This window comes from Rhipicephalus microplus, chromosome X (genome assembly GCF_043290135.1).
Source record: "Rhipicephalus microplus isolate Deutch F79 chromosome X, USDA_Rmic, whole genome shotgun sequence".
In the NCBI taxonomy this organism is placed as follows: Eukaryota; Metazoa; Arthropoda; class Arachnida; order Ixodida; family Ixodidae; genus Rhipicephalus; species Rhipicephalus microplus.
The window spans coordinates 439813758-439834997 of record NC_134710.1 but is presented as its reverse complement, the minus strand read 5'-3'; the positions used below and the strand labels follow the sequence as shown (position 1 = coordinate 439834997).

Below are 21240 nucleotides of genomic sequence, written 5' to 3'. Positions count from 1 at the left end.
GGTTAGCCATTACCAGGTATTTATTTTACGGTGCGGGTGACCGGCTAGGGCTTGGAGCTGGTGCGGCTTGAGGCTGAAGCCACGCCGGCATAGCGGCAACCGGGCATGCAAAGCCTCCTTCATCGGCCTGACGGGAGGATGTTTTGCGCTTGAGCTGCAGAGGCTCGCACACAGTGGTGGTTTTATTTGGGTGCTAATCCAGGGCTGCACTGCTTTAAGGACTGAGTCAGAGACCTGGGCCACTATCTCAGGAAGGGGTTCCCTTAATGCTGTCATGAATATGACCTGAAAGGGTCTCGAAGACTCCCCACATAATTTGATTGGGGAGGGCTATCACTCGATCCTCCAATTGCTCTCTTTTACGCTACAGAGACTCGTGGTGACTGCTGTGCCCGGCAGTGGAAAGTGATGCAACTATCGTACCACGAGACGCTAGTAAGGCAAGATGTTGCGGATGATCCGTCTTCCCTGTCTTCGACATCGGCTCCCTGCACTGGATTTGATGACCGAGCCTGCTGGGCTTCTCATTCATGTTTTTAGCATGCAAGAATTTGGTTCTGGTGCCTGAGCTCCTCTACTTGCTGCTGTGGAACGGTCTTGGTAAGGAGTAAAAGAGAGAGAGTCTGGAGATGGCCAAAACCAAACTGCCCACCTGTGGTTCGGTGGGTGTCAAGGGTGGGAAGTCCCCGACGTTTGGTACAGGGGGCCTCGATTGGGTGGCAGACTTTACATGGGTAAAGCACACAGCTTGGGGTTTCTTCGGTTTTGGCTTACCAGCTATCTTGGGGCTGGTCTTGGGTGCAGGAGCTACTGTTTTTTCTTTCCACTGTCTTCGACTTAGAGCCACAAGGGTACCCCGACTTGATCGGTTTTCAGAACCACCCAGCACACCCAGTAGCTCTAGTCTGGTGGCCACCGCCACAAAGATAGTCGCTAGGGATGCATTGGTGTTCTGTTAGGCCATCAGGAGTAGCAGCAGGTACCTCCACTCTACAGCTTGAGCAGCGCCCAGGCTGTAGTCGTTGGCCAGTGTCTGCTTGATGGCACACTGCTCCTCAGAAGGGGCATGCAGGCACTGTCTTCTTGTACAGGCGAACAGGGAGTCTCTCGCAGCTGTATAAAACTATCTCTGACCTCTTGGTTCCCGCAAAGATTAGCACTTCAATGGCAGTGGCCCTCAGCTTGCGCACATACATTCAGCACTCAATTTATTTCGCACAGTTTCGGACATTTCCTTTTGAGAAATGTGCACGATGCCCCGACAAAACTCACCGGAGAGTTTGGGATGTCCTCGAAATGGTAGCTGGCAGCCCCGCCGCAGTTGTCTAGTGGCTAAGGTACTCGGCTGCTGACCCGCAGGTCACGGGATCAAATCCCGGCTGAGGCTGCTGCATTTCCGATGGAGGCGGAGATGTTGTAGGTTCGTGTGCTCAGACTTGAGAGCACCGCAAAGAACCCCAGGTGGTCGAAATTTCCTGAGCCCTCTACTACGGCGTCTCTTATAATCATATGGTGGTTTTGGGATGTTAAACCCCACATATCAAATGGTAGCTGGCAGTCTCCGACCGGTAGCGCAACATCCCGGAATAGTTTCTCGGTGCCTCCAGTGATTTTAGCGTGCACACCAGCACGTTTTGACCACAGATGGGCGATACTGCAAGCCCCACACTTGCGTCGGCCCCGATGGTGCTGCGCACTACAGCGCCAGCTTGTCTAGGACCAAAATTTGCCTTAAGGTCGAGTGTCTCTCGCGGTTTCAGCACCACCTTAATGTCGTCGTTTTTAACGCGTGGCGTGTTCCGCAGCCACCACTTGAATTGCTTGAGATGAATTGAGGCGACGCTTGGCGCATTATGTCTGTGGGCAGGCTCAGAGAGGGACGCTGCGAGTTACTTGGCTGCAATAGCCCCGGCGTCTCTCGACGGTACTCTTTCTGCGCCAGATGCTGATCTTATACTGGAGGTATTCTTTCTCGATGTGTAGAAGTGCCTCGTTTTGAGTGGTGTCCATGCTTATGATTTGTAAAGACTCCAGATCGTATCCGATTACTTGGTTTGGAGCCGCCACAAGCAGCAAAGCCCAGGGCAGGGCCTGCGCGGCCCTTAACTCTGCTAGGCTTGGCTTCGCGGAGGCACGGCGAAAGCATCAAGTGACCGAAGAAAGCTCACAAAGTGGCCAACCTTAGCAGACGTGGTGTCCACTGTCAGCACTGACGTTTCTAGAGACCATACAAAAAATCCTACAAGGAAACAAGCTGAAGACACACAATTAGTTGCAATTTGTCACGAAGCCGTGGTGTCATGCCAACTCTCCTGTCCCTCCATGCCAGCGCCCCTCCGGCTACTTGTGTAACCTTACTAAGTGTTACAGCCGTTACACAGTGGCCGCCTGACCAATATATTATTTCTTAGTCTTGGTATGTCCATTTAGTTACATAAAAGTGGACAAGTTGGAAACGGTAACATCAGCGTCAAATGAAACCCGAACAGCGGCCTGTATTTTTTGATGGCGTTGTGCGCTCCCCGTCCAGTTATCACCATTGCCCTGCCACGGTTGTCTAGTGGCTAAGGTACTCGGCTGCTGACCCGCAGGTAGCGGGATCAAATCCCGACTGTGGTGGCTGCAATTCCGATGGAGGCGGAAATGTTGTAGGCCCGTGTACTCAGATTTGAGTGCACGTTAAAGGACCCCAGGTGGTCGAAATTTCCGGAGCCCTCCACTACGGCGTCTCTCATAATCATATGGTGGTTTTGAGAAGTTAAACCCCACAAATCAATCAATCGAGCAACTATCACCATTGAGAGGCGCGGGCATTCTGTTCAGCATCTTTGCGCATATATGCGTGCCTGTTCGTACTGACAAGTCGACGGCCTGTAATATGCCATCGCCAAGGCTTGCCGCTGTTTGGGTTTCATTTGACACTGATAGTACATGTTTAGAAAAATCTGTACTATCAGTGTTGAAGTGATTGAGAAAACACCATAATGTTCTCCTACAGTGTCCTTCTTTTGTACATTTGCCGTGTTCACGCTTATTCCTTCGATAATGCACATCTGGTTGTGCAGACTATCCACCTCAGTAGAATACTGGCTACGTTGCTCGGCTGCCGACCCAGAGGTTGTGGGTTCGATCCTAGCCGCAGTGAGTGGTCGTATTTTCTTGGAGGTGAAGCGGTAGAAGTCGTGTATTACGCGACGTCAGTGCGTTCCGGAAAATCAAAATTTCCGCAGTGAAAAAAAAAGATGCACACAGAGAGACCAAAGGAGCTTCAAAACAAAGCAAAACCAAAAGAGATGCAAAGAGAAAAGCGTACAACGTGGCATTCTTCAACAGTTGCGTGTGAACAATGGCAGGATGGTGTGAACGTGTGTACAAAAGAAGTTCTAATCTCGAAAGATTACGCTTCAGTTGACGGAAAACATGAACGCCTCTGAGTCATCGCATGCGAGTTTTAAAAAGCCTACTGACCTAGCGGTACCTTAGAAGCATACACAAACACTAAAAATACACAATGTTATTCACAGATGCGTAGCATTATTGGGAAAACGACGCTGATGTGGTTTCTGTAGCACTCTCTCTCTTCACAAACTTGTTCCAAGATTGTGGTTGATAATTCGAGCTTTCAATGGTCCTGTAACACTGACTTTTTTTTTATTTCGTGCGCTCGCTATGGCTATGGACACACGGGAAATAGTAGTGGCAGTTGAATCTTTTGAGCTCGATTGCAGACATAGTTCTATATAGGAATGTGCAGCATTTAATATTTCTGTTGCAACAGCAAAGCAGAACATTAACGCGTGTTGTTAGGAACAACATCCTCAACTGGACTGCGCATTCACAATAAGCGAGCAGCAATGTGCAATTGCTTCATGTTATCAAAATTCGGCTGCACTGATTGATGGCATTACTTAGATTATGGTAATAAACGTCGGGCTAAGATGCACGAAAGCTCTTTTAGACATCCATAATCATCTATGCATAGAATAAGTAGTACCGCCACCTTGAATAGTCTGTCGAGGTATTTATACTTTAAAACCTTAAAAGCCGCCCATTCGATTCTTTTCGTCTGGTCAGCTTAAAGGTTGATTGTGCAAAGCAATGAATAAGATGAGTTGATATGAATCACCCAAAACCCAAAACCACCATATGAGTATTAGAGACGCCGTAGTTGAGGGCTCCGGAAATTTCGGCCACCTGGGGTTCTCTAACGTGCACCCTAATCTGAGCACACGGACCTACACGATTTTCGCCGTCATCGAAATGCAGCTGCCACAGCCACGATTCAATCCCGCAACCTGCGGGTCAGCAGCCAAGTACCTTAGCCACTATACCACCACGGCCGGGGTGGATAAGATGAGTGACGCGCGGCTTGAGCGGTGGTGCAACAAAACCAATGTGTTCTTGAACTACTTGAACAAGTTTTGAAAAACTGAGAGAGTGAGAGAGAAAGATAGAAGGGAAGTAGCAGGGAGGTTAACCAGGCGAGGAGAGAAGGAAAGGACTGCAAGTATTTAAAAGTAGAGCCATTTAGTCACTGTGGTGGGAGCTGCTGTACTAGATGTAGCAAAATATGTGGAATACCAACGCGCTTGCGGTAACGTGGCAATTTCAGTATTTTTGAACATAAAAAAGGCATTCGATACCGTCAGTCACGCATATGTTATAACAAACATGTTGAAATTCGGAATTTCTGGCGTTTTCTTGCGATGAATGTCTCAGTTTTTTTGAGGTCGAAAAAAATTCGTGCAAACGAGTGAATGAAAAAGTATTGAACACGATGTCAAGCAGGAAGTGCCCGAGGAAAGTGTGCTTTGCCCTTCTCTATTCAACTGGGTGACGGCTGATTTACCAAGAAGACTGCCACTTGATTTGCGTTTCTGACTGCGTGCTAATGCTGTCTGCATTTGTCCACATGAAAGTAGTCTTCAATCAATTCACAGCACATTAAAAGCGGGCATAATAATCATCTAAACTTTTTAATGCAGTGCAGTGTACTTCTTACCCAGAGAGATTTGAACTCCACATGCTGCATTGCCCTAAATTATTTGGGATAGCCGGGCAAATTTGTGCGCCAACATCTCGTTGCATTACGCCAATAAAAAATTGATGAGGCATGTTTTGCAGGAGACACAGGGCAGGGGTTTTCGAGTTGGGTATTATAGAAAGAGAGCAGTAATGTCACTCACTTCCACTTCCATTACTGGTGAGGTAGCCACCCGTGTTGGTGCACATCTCCCGGACCTCCGACCAAGTGCCACTCACAACCTTTGGCACACAGTAGTGCGGACTGCACAGCAGGTGATGTGTATTTGTCGTCACGTCAAACACTGAATAGAAAAAAAACAATGTGATAGCTTTTATGCCATGCAGCAAATTTTTTCGACTTCTGCACTTCACTAACACATAGAATGGAAATGTTAATGATACCCTCGCTGTCTGGCGTCCATAGCTCGACAATAATGGAAGCTTCGTGCTTGTGCTGCTTAAACTGAAGAAAGACTGCAGGTGGGAAGCCTTCTTTTTAATTTATTTGCTTTGTTTGTTCTCTTCCAAACGGCACTTTGCAAATTGCAGGTGGCAAATTTTTGTGGACCTGTTTTCTTTTCTTCCATTTCTTCTCTGATTTTATTTTTCTCGCCCTATGTATCATTACTTCATTGTCTTTACTTTTTCTCTGATTTTCTTCCATTTTACTTTGTCTACCTTTTTGCTCTGCTCCTGCTTTCTGTTTTTCATACTTTTTCGTGTCTGCTTTTTATTCAATTTTTGTCCCTTTGTGTTCTTCTTTTTCTGTAATTTTGAGTATTTTTCAGTACCTCTACACCCTTCGTTGTCTTTCTTTATTCGCTTGTATCACTTTCTCTGCCTTTCCCTGCTGTTCCCAGTTTCTTTCCCTTTATTTTCAGTTTTCTTTTTTCTTTTCTCTTCATGTTTTTTTATGTTTTTCGCCCTTTTTGTGGGTTTCTTTATTCTCTTAACCACGTGTTTCTGTGTCTCTGAATTTTTTGATGACCCGCCATGGTGGTCTAATGGCTAAGGCCCTCGGCTGCTGACTGGTAGGGGGATGGATTGAATACCTGCCGCGCCAGCCACATTTCTGATGGAGGTGAAAATGCTTGAGACCCGTGTGCTTTCGTTTAGGCGCACGTTAAAAATCCGGTCGAAATATTCGAAGCCCTCCCCTACAGCATTCCATATAATCACGCAGTGGTTTTGGGACGCTACACCCCAATAATTATTATTGTATGTTTGATGCATTTACCCCTCACTATTTTTTCTACCTCTTTCTTTGTGTTGTTTTTTCCCTGTCTGTTTTTTTCATTTTTGTGTTGTTTTTTCTTTTACCGTTTGATTTCTCTAATTATTTTTCTCTCATTTTTAATCTGTTTTTTTATCATTTTCCGTTATCTCTCTTGATGACGAGTTTTATTTGCTTCACACCTGCACCTGCTGTAAAACTTTCGATGCAAATAAAGATAGAGTATGAATAATATTTTTAGAACAAACTAGCTACGCTTTAGACTCAGTGCCTGGAAATGACAACTAACCCAGTGGGCTGAAAGCATGAAATACTTATACACATGAAAAGGGAGTTAACTACATAAACAATTGTAAGGGCATCAGCTTGATTAAGAAAAAATCTCAGATAGGATAAGAAAAACACTTGAATTAAACTAACCAAAGTAACAAGCTGAGTTTAAGAAAGGCTACTTTACAATGAGTCACATTGATGTGATAAATAAGGTAAGCGAGAAAGCTGCTCCTGGAAGCAAACCCTTTGATTTAGCTTTCAATGATTACGAAAATGCATTTGACTAAGGAGAAATATCTGTAGTTTATAAAGTCCCAAACCAATAAGCAATACCTTAATTCTTTGACAGTACCTTAGGCGACATCCACAAACACTCCACAGCTACCTTGATACTTCACAACAAAAGCGATAAAATCACGATCAGCAAAAGAGTCGCACTATGTGATACGATATCGCCATTGTTGTTCACTGCATGCTTTGAGGAAGTATTTAAACAGCTAGAACAGGAGTAAGCAGGAAAGAAGGATAATCAACAAGGGGTAAGCAACCTAAGATTTCCACACGACATTGTACTTCTCAGTGATGAGAGCAAGCATTGGTAAAATATAAGGAATTAACCAAAAAATCAGTAGTGCAGACCTCAATAATAATATGACGAAGACAAAGGTAATAAATAATTATCTGGAGAAATACAAATAGTTGAATAGCGAAAAACAGTCACTGTGGTTTCTTCTACATACACTATGGACACTGTCCATTTTTATGAAAGGGAACATGGCTACGCGTGGCCTCCGTGCTCCGGTGGCTGCTGTAGCGCGTTCAAGCGGGATCGATAGTAATCAGTCTCATTTCGCGTCATCTCGCGGCGAGGAAAACAACCATTCGTTGCTGATATAGAACGGCAGGCTTGCAACCCCTCCTCGTTCAAGGTGACTACCAGCGCCCGCGAATCACCTTGAAGAGGGAGGGGGTCGCAATCTTGGCGCTGGTTTCATATCAGCAACACATGGTTGTGTTGCTCACCGGGAGATGACGCGAAAAAAGACTGTGGTTTCTATCGCTCCCACTTGAACGCGCTGCTAGCAGCCGCCGGAGCTCACAGGCCACGCTCTCCCATGTTCACTTTCATAAAAATTGACACTTCCCCTAGGACATCCACGAATGGGAGAACGTAATAACTACAAATAAGTGCACCGAGGAATACTAGTCAGCTGGTACGTATTCGGCAGACTTGCACAAATAATGGCACAAAATTGGTCACTATAATAAATAGAGAGCATACAACCACTGCATATGGGACATGGCGCTGAAACATGGAGTAAAACAAAACAGCTACAAAAAATACGAGGACCACGCAGCTTGTAATGGAATGCAAAATAATAGGAGTACAATTAAGACTTTCAAAGGTGGGAAATAGGCTAAGAGAAGAAACAGGAGTTCCAGAAACTCTAGTCGATGTCAAGCAAAAAAAAATTCCAGGACTGGCTGCGTAAATGAGAACAGCAGACAACTGGCCGACAGTAACAGCCACAGAATGCTTACCAACGGAGAGGAAACGCAATTGGAGTAGGTAGAGTGTTAGGAGTCATGAAATTAATAGTTCACATGGAAAAAATAGGATGAAATCACACACAATAGGGCCAGCTGGAGATCATTGGGAGATGTTGTTGGATCTGTCAGCGTTTCACTGTGCTTGCAACGGATGCAAAGCACAGTGTTGTGCACGGCACTCAAGCACTCGGGGTTTCTGTACCAATATGAAATGAATGTTTAGCTGCTACAACTGCAGATAGCAAAACCTGCATACACAGATGGCACTGCCCCAAAATGAAATGGCACTTACAATACTATTAGGCAGTATGCAATGGTAGGTAAATTTATTCAGATACCTTAACAGTTATTTTAGCATTCACTTTGCCAGTGTTCTCACTGGTATTGTCAACACCTTTTCCTCGGTGGGGCAAGGTATTAACATCACCCATGAATTGACCAGGCAATGGCATTCATTTTCAAGATTTTAGGTTGCATTTGACTGGCACTTTCACTTGCTGGTTCTACAATCGAAGGTCTAACAAAACTCTGCTGCCTGACAAGAGCACGTACTGCAAAAGTGTGAAACGAGGCATCATGTTTAGAGAGAAACGTTTACTCGAGTTAAGTGTACACCGAGCTTCGCTTCAAGCCGTTCTTCCAGCACCCGCTTCGATGCCCGTTTGAGCCTGGTCAACGGCGTGCGCATAGCTGCTGCTTCACATTCTATTGTGGTTCACTTCGAGGAGATGGTTCATAATTTTATTGTTATAGCAACTATATGGACTAATTTTGCTGGATTGTGCCACGGGCGTTGACGTCGATGTCATGCACCGTATATGTATACGTATATATGAAAACGCAAGAAAGAAAAAAAATTCAGAAAAAAAAACACTCCGGTGCGTAGAACCGTACGCGGTACCTCTGCACTATGAACTTGAGGCGTTAATCACTGAGCCACACTGGAGCACCTCTTTAACCATTCAAGCGGCAAGCTACTTATATTTACCACACAGCGATACTAACGAGCATATCGAGGGGAAGAGGGGAAATTCTGTTTTTAGCATTACCAGCAAAAAGGCGCAATGAGCGTGCGTCACCACATCACGCAGCAGCACCCGCTATAATCTCCTACGCGTACTTTGCTCGGCTTAGAGAAGGGGAGCGATACTCCCTCAAGCGCCCTTATCTCGTGGGGGCGAGGAGAGGAAAGTCGTACGCCTTGGCTGGCCTCGGACTTTACCTGGAACGATTTTGCTGTAGTTACCGGGTGGACAAATGTCACTGCAATCAATGCAGTCTTCGTTTGCGAAACGCGCGCTTTTCGGACACAGCAAAGTAACAAATGAGACGCTTACTCTCGTGCATCCTTACCTGTGAGTACGTTTTGTGCGTGATTTGTGCGTGATGAACGCGAGGCATGTTTTGATCTGCTTTCCATTCTGAGCGTGACCTTTCAATTGGTTGCTATCGCGTTCCTTGCTTCGCCTTTCTGGCAAAGCTGTGACTTTTTTAGTGTTCCTTTTAGCTAAGTACTAAGCTGGGTATTTTGAATAGAATCACAGTAAGGTTGAAATGATGATGAAAGCATCACCTGGTCACACAACAGGCGACCATCACAGCCCCTTTGTTCTAGATCGGCACAAATGTTTTGCTGCTCGTCCGTCACCTGGTGGCAGCTGGGTGCCACGAAGCTCGCTTTCTAGGTGCTTTCATTGCTTTAATTCTGCTGCGTCAGCAGTGCATGCGCAATTGAGCTGAAGCGTACCAGCCCGGTGAGAAGGTGCTCTCAACATCTTTCTATTCTGGCTTCTAAAATGTAATGCAACATACTGCACTTATCTTTCTTTTCTCTATGACTAGCCAACTGCCTATTCTAAAACAGCCGTTGTTTATTCTGCAGACGCACTGCCTGGCAAGGTACGTGGAGACTGATAGTAAATTTTGTTCAGGCGGAGTGAAAATGAAATTACTGACTTATTGTTGGGGTGTTACGCCTCACAATAACGATAATAATGTGGCAGGGCTTGGCAATATTCCAAAAATGTCATACGTACTTTAGAGTATCTGTATTTCTGCATTCAGGTATTCTTAAAAATATATTGGTATGTCAGTATTGAAATTTTCCGATGCATTGGTTGTGCCAGTACAATATGTAGAACGAGCATCCCTTCCGATTCTGTCCTCTCGGGAATCTCTTTAGGCGTGTTCAATTTATTCAGGAGTGGTTTTGGGACGTTAAACCCCACATATCAATCACTTCATTCAGCGGCATACAAAGAGCGCGATGTTTTCCCCTGAAGCACAGTATTGGTTGTTGGCCGCTACCGACGGAAGTCACCGTATCGCAAGGCCAGCGCCGTTTACTTAATTTTGTTTTTGGGCGGCCATGCAAGCACGCAGACCACCTTGAAACAGGTTTGCAGAACTGCGCATGCTTTCAGTTTTCAAGGTGGCTGCACGTTCAAAATTAGTATCCGTGGTAATTCGAAAGTGGCTTTGTTTCTCGCGCTTCTAGCGACACGCTAGCGTGTCAAGGTACAGCCTCGTCACATCTGTGTGTAGCACGTGAGCGACCGGCCTAGCTCTGCGGCGCGACATCTTGTTGCCATAGCGGGTGGTGACATCGCGTGCACAAGAGCATGTGCGGCCTTACAGACATACAGGGACGGTCTGCACGGGTCACAACGGTGGAAGGTGTGCTTGTTTAGCCGAAGTTCCACACTCCCTCAGGTCACGTAGAAGTGCGTCTCGACATAAAAAACGCGCCTGCATCAACAATGCACGCTTAACTGTGGCTGTTGCGGCTACACTTCATTGCTAAAGCAAAGGACATCGACCGAAACACGCGAAAGGAAAAGCAAAAGCTCCCGAAGTTGAGGCGATGCCCGCAGGATAATATTTTGTCTAGCGTAGCTGCTTCATGCATTTTTATGTACACTCCTTCGTCCTGATATAAATAATGATAATATTATCTTGGGTTTAACGTCCCAAAACCACGATGTTATTAGGAGAGTACGCCGTAGTGGAGGGCTCCGAAAGTTTTGACCACCTGGAGTTCTTTAACGTGCACCTAAATATAAGTACAAGTGCCTGAAACATTTTCGCTTCCATCGAAAATGCAGCCGCCGTGGCCGAAATTCGTTCCCGCGAAGCTCGGGTCAGCAGTCGAACGCCATAACCACAAGACCACCATGGTGGGGCATGACATAAATAGCCCCTTTAACAGGTTCTGAAAAGTGCTCATTATACACTGTTAGTCTAGAGCATTATGTGCGATTTGGTAGGGCATCAATAAGCTGTGTGCAGAAGACGAACATATTGCAATCATTTCCTCTTCTTACATTTGTGGGAATTTAGGTGTCACTTTTCCCGTTGAAGAAAAAAATCATTTTATTGTGGCTGCTTGCGTAGCCTTTATCAATTTGGGTCAAACAGCAGCGCAGGAGGGACGAAGTCTAGATATGTAGAAACGCATCCCTAGCGCACGACCTTTTTTCTGTATCCTGTCAGTCAACACCCTTGCACGGATGTTTTATTTGATCAATCGTCGTTTTAATGCGCTCGTTTATTTTGGAAGGCTGCTGAGACCTCATACGTAATTGTACGCCTGTTTTTTTCGAACTTGCAATCGCTCGCAAAATAAAACCCACTGTAGCGGCCGACAGAAAACACCCCTCACTTGCGAGCGCCCGCAGAAAAGCGCACCCGCCTGCGAGCATTGGCGACACCTACCGAAGCACAGCAAAGTATTTCACATGACTCGCGCCTTTCACGACACTAGGAAAACTTCTAGCATCTATAGTAGTGGGGAACTCGCAAGGCACTGACTAGTGGGACCATCTCTGGTGCGAAGCGAGAGCGTGTGCACGAGCTGTAGAAGCTGGACTGCTCGAGCATAGGTGTCCGTACCGGCCGCCTGCCTACTACCTGGTTCAAATTCACATATACCCAATAAAGGGGTTGGGAGGATAGCCCCCATGGTAGCTCAGTGGTAGCGCATCGAACGCGATATTCAAAGGCCACCTGTTCAGCCCCCATGGTAGCTCAGTGGTAGCGCATCGAACGCGATATTCGAAGGCCACCGGTTCTGTTCCCGCCCACGGCAAGATATCTTTTCACCCACTTTTCTTTTTTCACACGTACAATACAACTTGGTCTAATAACTTCCGCTATACATTCCTTGGTATTATTGTGTGTTATATCTAATTATTGTTTTGTCAAAACACAGAAAAGGAGCCCTTAGGTATACACTTCTTTCCCCCCCCACACACACACCATATATATATAGTTCAAAAAAATCAAGCACGTAGGAAAAAATGTTTTGTAAAGGACTGACGTTTCGGCCGCGAGACCAGCCTTCGTCGGAGTGATGTGAACATGCGATGGTAACGCAATATAAAAAGGTCAGTAACGTAACATAGCGCTGTTAATGGCTGACAAGCGGTTGTTAAAAGCACGTGGGAAACAGTGCGCGTGATAAGACAAGAAAACAATGAGATTACAAGCGTGCGAAGACGAAACGAATAAAAAATCATTAACAATGAGTAAAAAATTATGAAGCCACATAACGTGTGTATCACTGGCACAAACATCACTACACGTCATAGGTACAACTGCGAGCAAGTTATCGATAAACATAAACGCGGGTATAACATCTTGTCATGATCCGACAACAAAGCTGAAACAGGGAACTAATCTATCTGCGTGAAAGCATAGCGGCAATAATAGCGGTGGTAGTCAAGGGTGTTTAGGAAGCTAAATGGGTAAAAATGAAAGTTTGCCAGCGCTTTCGTTCATACCACAAGTGACGGCTTTAAACTTATAGATTAAATACGATTCTCGAAGCTCTCTTTCGTGGTGGGAACGGAAACACGATTGAAGGATTGTAGCTGTAATACTGTCAAATGAGTGGCCCGGAATGTGCACGTGTTTTGATAGCGGAAGGTTAGGAATGGTGGCAGTATGACATTTGTGGTTGTTAAAGCGATATCTGAAGGGCGTTTCGGTTTGTCCAATGTACTGTAATTTGCAGACGGAACATTCGAGCAAATAGATGCAATTGTAAGTGTCACACGTAAAATTTCCTTTAATTTTATAGAAGAAATCAGAAGCAGTGCTTTTAGCAATGTGTGACGTCGTCATATGCGCGCGAACCTTGCATCGTGGTTTTTTGCAAGGTCGACAACCAACATTATCGGGAACCCTTGTTTTAGATGAAGTTAGGATGTCATGCAGATTGCGAGACCGTCTGAAGACTACCCCAGGTGGCAATGGAAAGATTACTTTAAGATGAGCACTCTGCGCTAGTATGTTGAAATGTTTTTTGAGAATTGAGGAAACGTTTGGCACCGATGCTGAGTGTGTTAGAACTAGATTACTTTGTGCCGGAACGGATGGTTGCTTTTTAGCGCTGAACAAATCCTTGCGATTCAGCGCATCGGCTCTTTTGACGGCATCCTCAACAATGCGGAGTGGGTATTCCTGCTGGATCAAAGATTCGCGGAGTTCTACGCAGTTTGCATAAAAGTCTGACTGCTCAGAGCTAATTCTCTTAAAGCGAAGCGCCTGACTGTACGGTATACTGGTTTTCCAATGTTTAACATGTGAACTTTTGAAGGGAAGATAACGGTGCCTGTCTGTAGGTTTCCTGTAAAGCCTAGTGGTTAGTTTGTTGTCAGAGATGCAAACTGTGACGTCCAGAAAGTTAACGGTAGAACGAGACTATTCATGCGAAAACGAAATAGATTGGTGAACAGTGTTGAAATCAGCTATAAAAGATAAAAGTTCATTTTCACTATGGGGCCAAATAAAAAAAATTCCCAAAACCATTGCCACCTCGGGTAGTCTTCAGACGGTCTCGCAATCTGCATGACATCCTAACTTTATCTAAAACAAGGGTTCCCGATAATGTTGGTTGTCGACCTTGCAAAAAACCACGATGCAAGGTTTGCGCGCATATGACGACGTCACACATTGCTAAAAGCACTGCTTCTGATTTCTTCTATAAAATTAAAGGAAACTTTACGTGTGACACTTACAATTGCATCTATTTGCTCAAATGTTCCGTCTGCAAATTACAGTACATTGGACAAACCAAAACGCCCTTCAGATATCGCTTTAACAACCACAAATGTCATGCTGCCACCATTCCTAACCTTCCGCTATCAAAACACGTGCACATTCCGGGCCACTCATTTGACAGTATTACAGCTACAATCCTTCAATCGGGTTTCCGTTCCCACCACGAAAGAGAGCTTCGAGAATCGTATTTAATCTATAAGTTTAAAGCGGTCACTTGTGGTATGAATGAAAGCGCTGGCAAACTTTCATTTTTACCCATTTAGCTTCCTAAACACCCTTGACTACCACCGCTATTATTGCCGCTATGCTTTCACGCAGATAGATTAGTTCCCTCTTTCAGCTTTGTTGTCGGATCATGACAAGATGTTATACCCGCGTTTATGTTTATCGATAACTTGCTCGCAATTGTACCTATGACGTGTATTGATGTTTGTGCCAGTGATACACACGTTATGTGGCTTCATAATTTTTTACTCATTGTTAATGATTTTTTATTCGTTTCGTCTTCGCACGCTTGTAATCTCATTGTTTTCTTGTCTTATCACGCGCACTGTTTCCCACGTGCTTTTAACAACCGCTTGTCAGCCATTAACAGCTCTATGATACGTTACTGGCCTTTTTATATTGCGTTACCGTCGCATGTTCACATCACTCCGACGAAGGCTGGTCTCGCGGCCGAAACGTCAGTCCTTTACAAAACAATTTTTCCTACGTGCTTGATTTTTTTTAACTTTTACTTCCGGGTCCTATGTTAGCACTTCACTGTTTTCATATATATATATATATATATATATATATATATATATATATATATATATATATATATATATATATGACATATGATTTATTTGCCCCGCCGCGGTGGTCTAGTGGCTAAGGTACTCGGCTGCTGACCCGCAGGGCGCGGGTTCGAATCCCGGCTGCGGCGGCTGCATTTCCGATAGAGGCGGAAATGTTGTAGGCCCGTGTGCTCAGATTTGGGTGCACGTTAAAGAACCCCAGGTGGTCTAAATTTCCGGAGCCCTCCACTACGGCGTCTCTCATAATCATATAGTGGTTTTGGGACGTTAAATCCTACATATCAATCAATCAATCAATATGATTTGATTTCTGGGGTTTAACGTCCCAAAACCACTACTTGATTATGAGAGACGCCGTAGTGGAGGGCTCCGGAAATTTTGACCACCTGGGGTTCTTTGACGTGCACCCAAATCTGAGTACACGGGCCTACAACATTTCCGCCTCCATCGGAAATGCAGCCGCCACAGCCGGGATTTGATCCCGTGACCTGCAGGTCAGCAGCCGAGTACCTTAGCCACTAGACCACCGACCGTGGCGGGGCTATATATATATATGTATATATATCAATATATATATAATATATATATATATATATATATATATATATATATGTATATATATATATATATATGTGTGTGTGTGTGTGTGTGTGTGTGTGTGTGTGTGACAGAAATTCACAAGCTTCCAATATGCATGTGCGATGAGAGGCTTAATGCCGCGTAAAAAACACGTACACAAAATAACGAAAGCTAGGGCTAAGGACAAATGCGCGTTGTTATCGTTTTGTTTCCTCTGTGTTCGTTTTATCTCCTTGGCCAAGTACATTACAAAACTATCAAGCTAAACGAACAATCCGTATTGTTCATATCATTGGAAACATTTATTTGGTTTGAACAAAAAGATAAGACCAAACATTATTATACGATACAACGTCCATTGTCCACATCAGGATGATCAGTCTACGTTTTATGCGCCCTGCAAGACAAAAAGATGTTGAAATTATCTCCAATTCACTCTTCCCCGCGGCGGCCTCCTAATTTCTCGATTATGTAGCTGCTTTTGACCGATCACTCCCACGGCCAGGTTTTCAATATCTTGGTATCTAATCCGGCAATCCCATTAACATAGTTTGTCCTTCGCATTACATGACCTGTCCCGGTCATGTAATGTTGTAGTGTGTGCCAAAGCCAATTATGAACTTAGTGACGAACACTAATTTTCATTGCGCTGTAAAATATTCAGTGATATGTTCCTGCTTCATCTTTAAATTTCATTAAAGTTATTCCACCTGGACCAAGCACTTATTATACAAACTTCCACATAGCAAAGTATAAGCACTCTAACCATGGCTTAAGCGAACTATGGCGGTAATTTTCTTTTTCACGATTACTATCAGCGAACACCAACAATAATGATTTATTCTACCTTCCAGCTATTGTCTTTTAAACTGTAAGAACTGCATTGAAATTGCACTGCCGTTTTTTGCGCCTTTATTTTGCTTTTTTGCATGGTTTAAACGGACTGGCACTTGACTTAAAATCATTGGCAATTTGAATAAACACGGTGGCATTTGGATTAAACTCATGGCTTGATTAAGTTGGCACTTGGAATAAATATGTTGGCGCTTGGATTAAATGTTTGACAGAAGGATCAAATAGCTTGGCCCTCAGATTGTTTCAATGGCGTGCAGCTTATTCAGGCTGGCACTTGGAATAAAGTGAGCCGGAAAACCTGAAGAATCTCAGCTTTTGGTAACTGCACCTCTTATGCTATATATACTGGCAAGTTCTCTTGAATGGATTGATTGATATGTGGGGTTTAACGTCCCGAAACCACTCTATGATTATGAGAGACGCTGTAGTGGAGGGCTCCGGAAATTTAGACCATCTGGGGTTCTTTAACGTGCACCCAAATCTGAGCACACGGGCCTACAACATTTCCGCCTCCATCGGAAATGCAGCCACCGCAGCCGGGATTCGAACCCGCGCCCTGCGGGTCAGCAGCCGAGTACCTTAGCCACTAGACCACCGCGGCGGGGCTCTCTTGAATGGAAAGAAAGACCTAGCACTTGTGTTAAAATGTGACATGACATATGTACACGCTTGTCTTAGTTCTTAACAGAGATGTATTGAATTTAAAAAGTAGTTTCGCCGCAAGTTCGAAGCACTGAATGGGACCGCGAAAAATCGGGATGTCCCAGGAAGAATGGCAAGCTGTTCAAAGCTTGTAGCGCACTGCTCAAGCACGAAACACTGACAAAAAGAACGCCTTCAGTGCGAGCGTGAATGAACAGGTCAATAGTTCGCGGAAGAAGAACGTACAAGTATACAAAGAGCTAGTGCACACTGAGCACTCTTGATTGATTGATATGGGGGGTTTAACGTCCCAAAACCATCGTATGATTATGAGAGGGCTCCGGAAATTTTGACCACCTGGTGTTTTTTAACGTGAAACGAAATCCGAGCACACGGGCCTACAACATTTCCGTCTCCATCGGAAATGCAGCCGCCACAGCTGGGATTCAATGCCACGACCTGCGGGTCAGCAGCCAAGTACCTTAGCCACTAGACCACCGCAGCGGCGCAACTGAGAACTCTAAAAATTGTTGCTTCATTTTGAAGCAGCACGCTGCAGTTTTATACCATATACAGTCAACTGTAATTCTTACTTTGCCTATTTTGGCTAACAGCTCACTTCTTTTGCAAAGAAAGCCCCTGAAACGAGCGAAACGACCTACATGCACTGAGTAACTTTAACGCAAAGCTAGCGGTGATAGTAGACGAAGTTTGTACACTAAATGAAACCATAAAACTGATAAAAAAGGAACGACACAAAGAGTAAAAGACGTGTACCACTCAAAATTGAATCTTTATTTTGGAAACGTATAATTTAGTGATGAAAATAGAAAATAACAGCAAGAAAACCTTATCAGAAGTGCGTGCCTGCACCATTCAGATACCCGACTTCCTTTGCGCTTAAAGCAGTCGATGGCGCGCTCTGCCAGTAAGCACTTTCTCTAACCATCAACCAGGCCTGGACAATTTCTCGTGCATCGTTTCCACCGTTTGTATACAGAACTTCACGCTCATTGAACAAAGGTTGACAGTCGTAGTCACTGCACTGCACGCACACATGCTCATCATGGTAATGGTTGTGATTCTGTTTGGGCTATCTGAAACCTATCATTAAGACCTGTCTCCCCGATATACACTTTGCCATGCGCAAATGGAAAGCGATTAACAACACTTTGTGCACAAGCCATGCACGACCACTGGTGCGTATTTGTGCATTATTTTCATTTCATGTGAAAAGGATCAGTAGCTGCAGACATTTTGCGGAGCGGAAAACACCACATCCACTTCTGCTTTTCTCGCCACCTTCATGTAGGGGAATAACTCGTGCATGCGTGGCACAGATTCTGTTTTTTGCCTATCTCAATTCCGCCTACTCGAGCTTGCCGGGTCTTCTGGCTTCCTTAAAGGAACACGGAAGAGGTTTTGAATTCGTGCATTTATTGCGAATTCGGCATCCGCGACCTCTTACAACATGTCCAACAGGGTTTTTTTTTCTTTTTCGCGAGGTTCGATTAAACAATGGCGCTATAAGTGAAAAAACTTTGACCGAGGGAACACCCCGCCGGCCCGCACGCGCGAAAGGGTGGAGCATGGGAGAGATATAGAGGTGATGTCACCGTCAGGGTCGAGCCACCGCCAGGTGGGCAACTTTGCGCCGGGCCACCTGCGTCGCTAAGTCGGCTCAGCGGGCTCACCTTGTTTACTTCGTGGTTGTGCCTTGTTTCTGCTTCCTGGTTAAACATCAATTCGGCCATTTCATAAGAATTTTCGCCATTGCACCATTTTCTTCTGATTAGAGATTTTAGCCATCCGACTTTCACTAGTGGTGGTATTGCCAGGCTGAAGTAAACCCGCGATGCCGAGATATTTTCGCTTGGTGTTTTTTTTTTACTGTGGGGCTTACGGCTGCCGCAGCACTTACGATAGTGATGAGGTCACTTTTTACAAGTTTCCTCGGGATTAGATGGTGGCTGCAAAATGGGCTGCTGCAGTTAACAGAAAATATTCCAAACCTACGAGATGAAGCCCGCTGTGGTGGTCGCGAATCTGCCGAATTTCGAGGCAGCAGCAGTCGTCTTTCCCCATTTGCAAGCAGTGCGTGCATGAGAACCTATGGTGAAAACACGTGTACAAAGATATCAGTACGAATAATCTAAATTAGCTATTCTGCACGACAGTCACATGCTTTTAGCGCAGCGAATATGCCGTTTGCACTTACTCATCGTCACTGTAGTACTGGGCAGAATGTAGAAAAAGTGACGGTATGGATTGATTGATTGATATGGGGGGTTTAACGTCCCAAAACTACCATATGATAATGAGAGACGCCGTAGTGGAGGGCTCTGGGAATATCGACCCCCTGGGCTTCTTTAACAGGGCACCCAAATCTGAGCACACGGGCCTACAGCATTTTCGCTTCCATTGAAAAAGTGGCGATGTTTTAAAAAGCAGAACCACAATATATCAGCCAAACTATAATTGTGCGAATTTCAGCGCAGTTCAGAGCACATATCACCGCTGCTGCAAAAGCAGCACTTATCTGGCTTCTTTTTTTTTTCTCGCGGTAGTTTACTGACTCATTGCGTGCGCCTTAATTGCCCACTACGATTTATGGTACTGGCTGCATTAACAACGCTGCCTTCTGAACTGTGAAATTCACAAATAGCTGATGTTTCTACACTCTACACGCGCCTTCTGTGGACCGTGCCAGGACGCGGCTACAAGCGGGTGCCGATGCTGCTGTTTCTTCGTGAATTTCATATCCGCTGGTGCGCGTTTCGTTTGTAACAGTTTCCTACAGTGAAATTAAGCACTGACATGTATCTTATACGTGCCAGTATATATTTTTACGTGGGTAAAGCTGACCGGTTGGGATTCGCTTTTTTGGGCCGTTTGAGTCGTCACCCTTAAAGTGGCGAACAGCAGGAACATATACGGGTGTATGGCGAACTCGGTGCGACTTTCACAGTTCGCTATACTTACAGCAAGTTACCGATTTCAACAGATAGTGTTGTTGGTGGTGGTAGTGGTTAGAAAAAGAAGAAGGCGCTTAAATTCTGCGCCCGGAAGGGAGTACGGCGCAGCGCCTGAACAGATAAACGCGGCATTGACTGCCGGTGGGTGCAGTCATCTGTCCTTACCTTCATGACGTGGCGTCATGGAGCTGCGACCAATCACAGCATCGGCGAGACCCGTGATGGCGTCCGCGGCGCCTGTTGCTTGTTTTTGGCAAAATAAAGTTATTTGCGTTGGTTTAGGCAAATTTTCTACTCTATTTTTGAGTTCGCGGCACAAAATTACGTACCTTGCCACCATCACCTCGTTTTTAAACAAGTGTTTCAGTGTCCCTTTAACGCCTTTTCCGCCGCCGACAGGAACACGTGAGCAGGATAACTTGTATCAAGCAGCCACTCTTTTCGCTTGGAGAGGAAGACTTGCGTTCGGTGAGGGCTTGAATTTCAGTGTGAATTCACGAAACAGCGGTTCGCAAATGCGCGCTTCTCTAGTATTGAATGGGCTGATATATGCGGTGCGGAAGTGATTTTTTCATTTTCTAGAGGGTGATATTCTCAAAAATGGCTGTTGGTCAAAATTGATTTGATGCGTATAGGGTGGCTGACATTAGCAACAAAAAGTTCATGCGAAATAACTGATTTATCATGGAATTCGCTGAAAATGGTAATCCCATCAGCCACAGTGCTATATTATACCCGAATCAAACAGCACAAGGTAATTGTGAAAGTATCTAAAACTACGTGAAATCTTTACTATTAAAATTTTTTCTTTTTTTTGCGTCTGTCGAAATGGCTGAGAATTAAGTCGCCGAAGACAGGGTTTAGAGAGCAGCCATTTCATATTCCTTTTAGACAATAGACGGTCTCTTAACATATAAGAATGTGGTATGTGCAGAATACCATCTTCACGGGGTCAGCGTGCGCGGGCCGCCACTGCCTCTAAGGCAAAGTACATGTGATACAAGTATAAGGAGCGTGCGTCACATGTGTGGCTAAAACGAGTAAAGTGATGACCTTTGAAGTACACCCTTCGTGGCATCTCAAAGTTTATGTACACGCTGACGCACATCTGAGCTCTGCGTTCAGCCAACTGTGAGGTATTTATAAGAATAGGTAGCCGTTAGTTTACCGAAAGACGTATGCTCCCCGAAGAGTTGTTTAATGTGGCACGCTGCGGAGCGAAGGGTTGCAGTTTCTAAACACC

The 21240-nt window shown here is 45.0% G+C and overlaps 1 protein-coding gene and 1 long non-coding RNA gene across 2 annotated transcripts in view; both read right to left on the bottom strand.

Moving 5' to 3' along the window:
* LOC119161814 (uncharacterized) overlaps window positions 1-21240 on the bottom strand; it is a 477337-nt gene that overhangs the window by 245049 nt on the left and 211048 nt on the right. Inside the window, exon 11 of the mRNA XM_037414326.2 lies at window positions 5187-5327. Within this exon, the coding sequence (XP_037270223.1) occupies window positions 5187-5327 (141 nt within the window). The remainder of the gene's footprint in view (window positions 1-5186; window positions 5328-21240) is intronic.
* On the bottom strand, window positions 15722-20737 carry LOC142776604 (uncharacterized). The gene is made up of 3 exons (XR_012887665.1): window positions 20327-20737; window positions 20163-20240; window positions 15722-15922 (listed from the first exon to the last, which is right to left on the bottom strand). It is a non-coding gene; the product is annotated as an uncharacterized LOC142776604 (long non-coding RNA).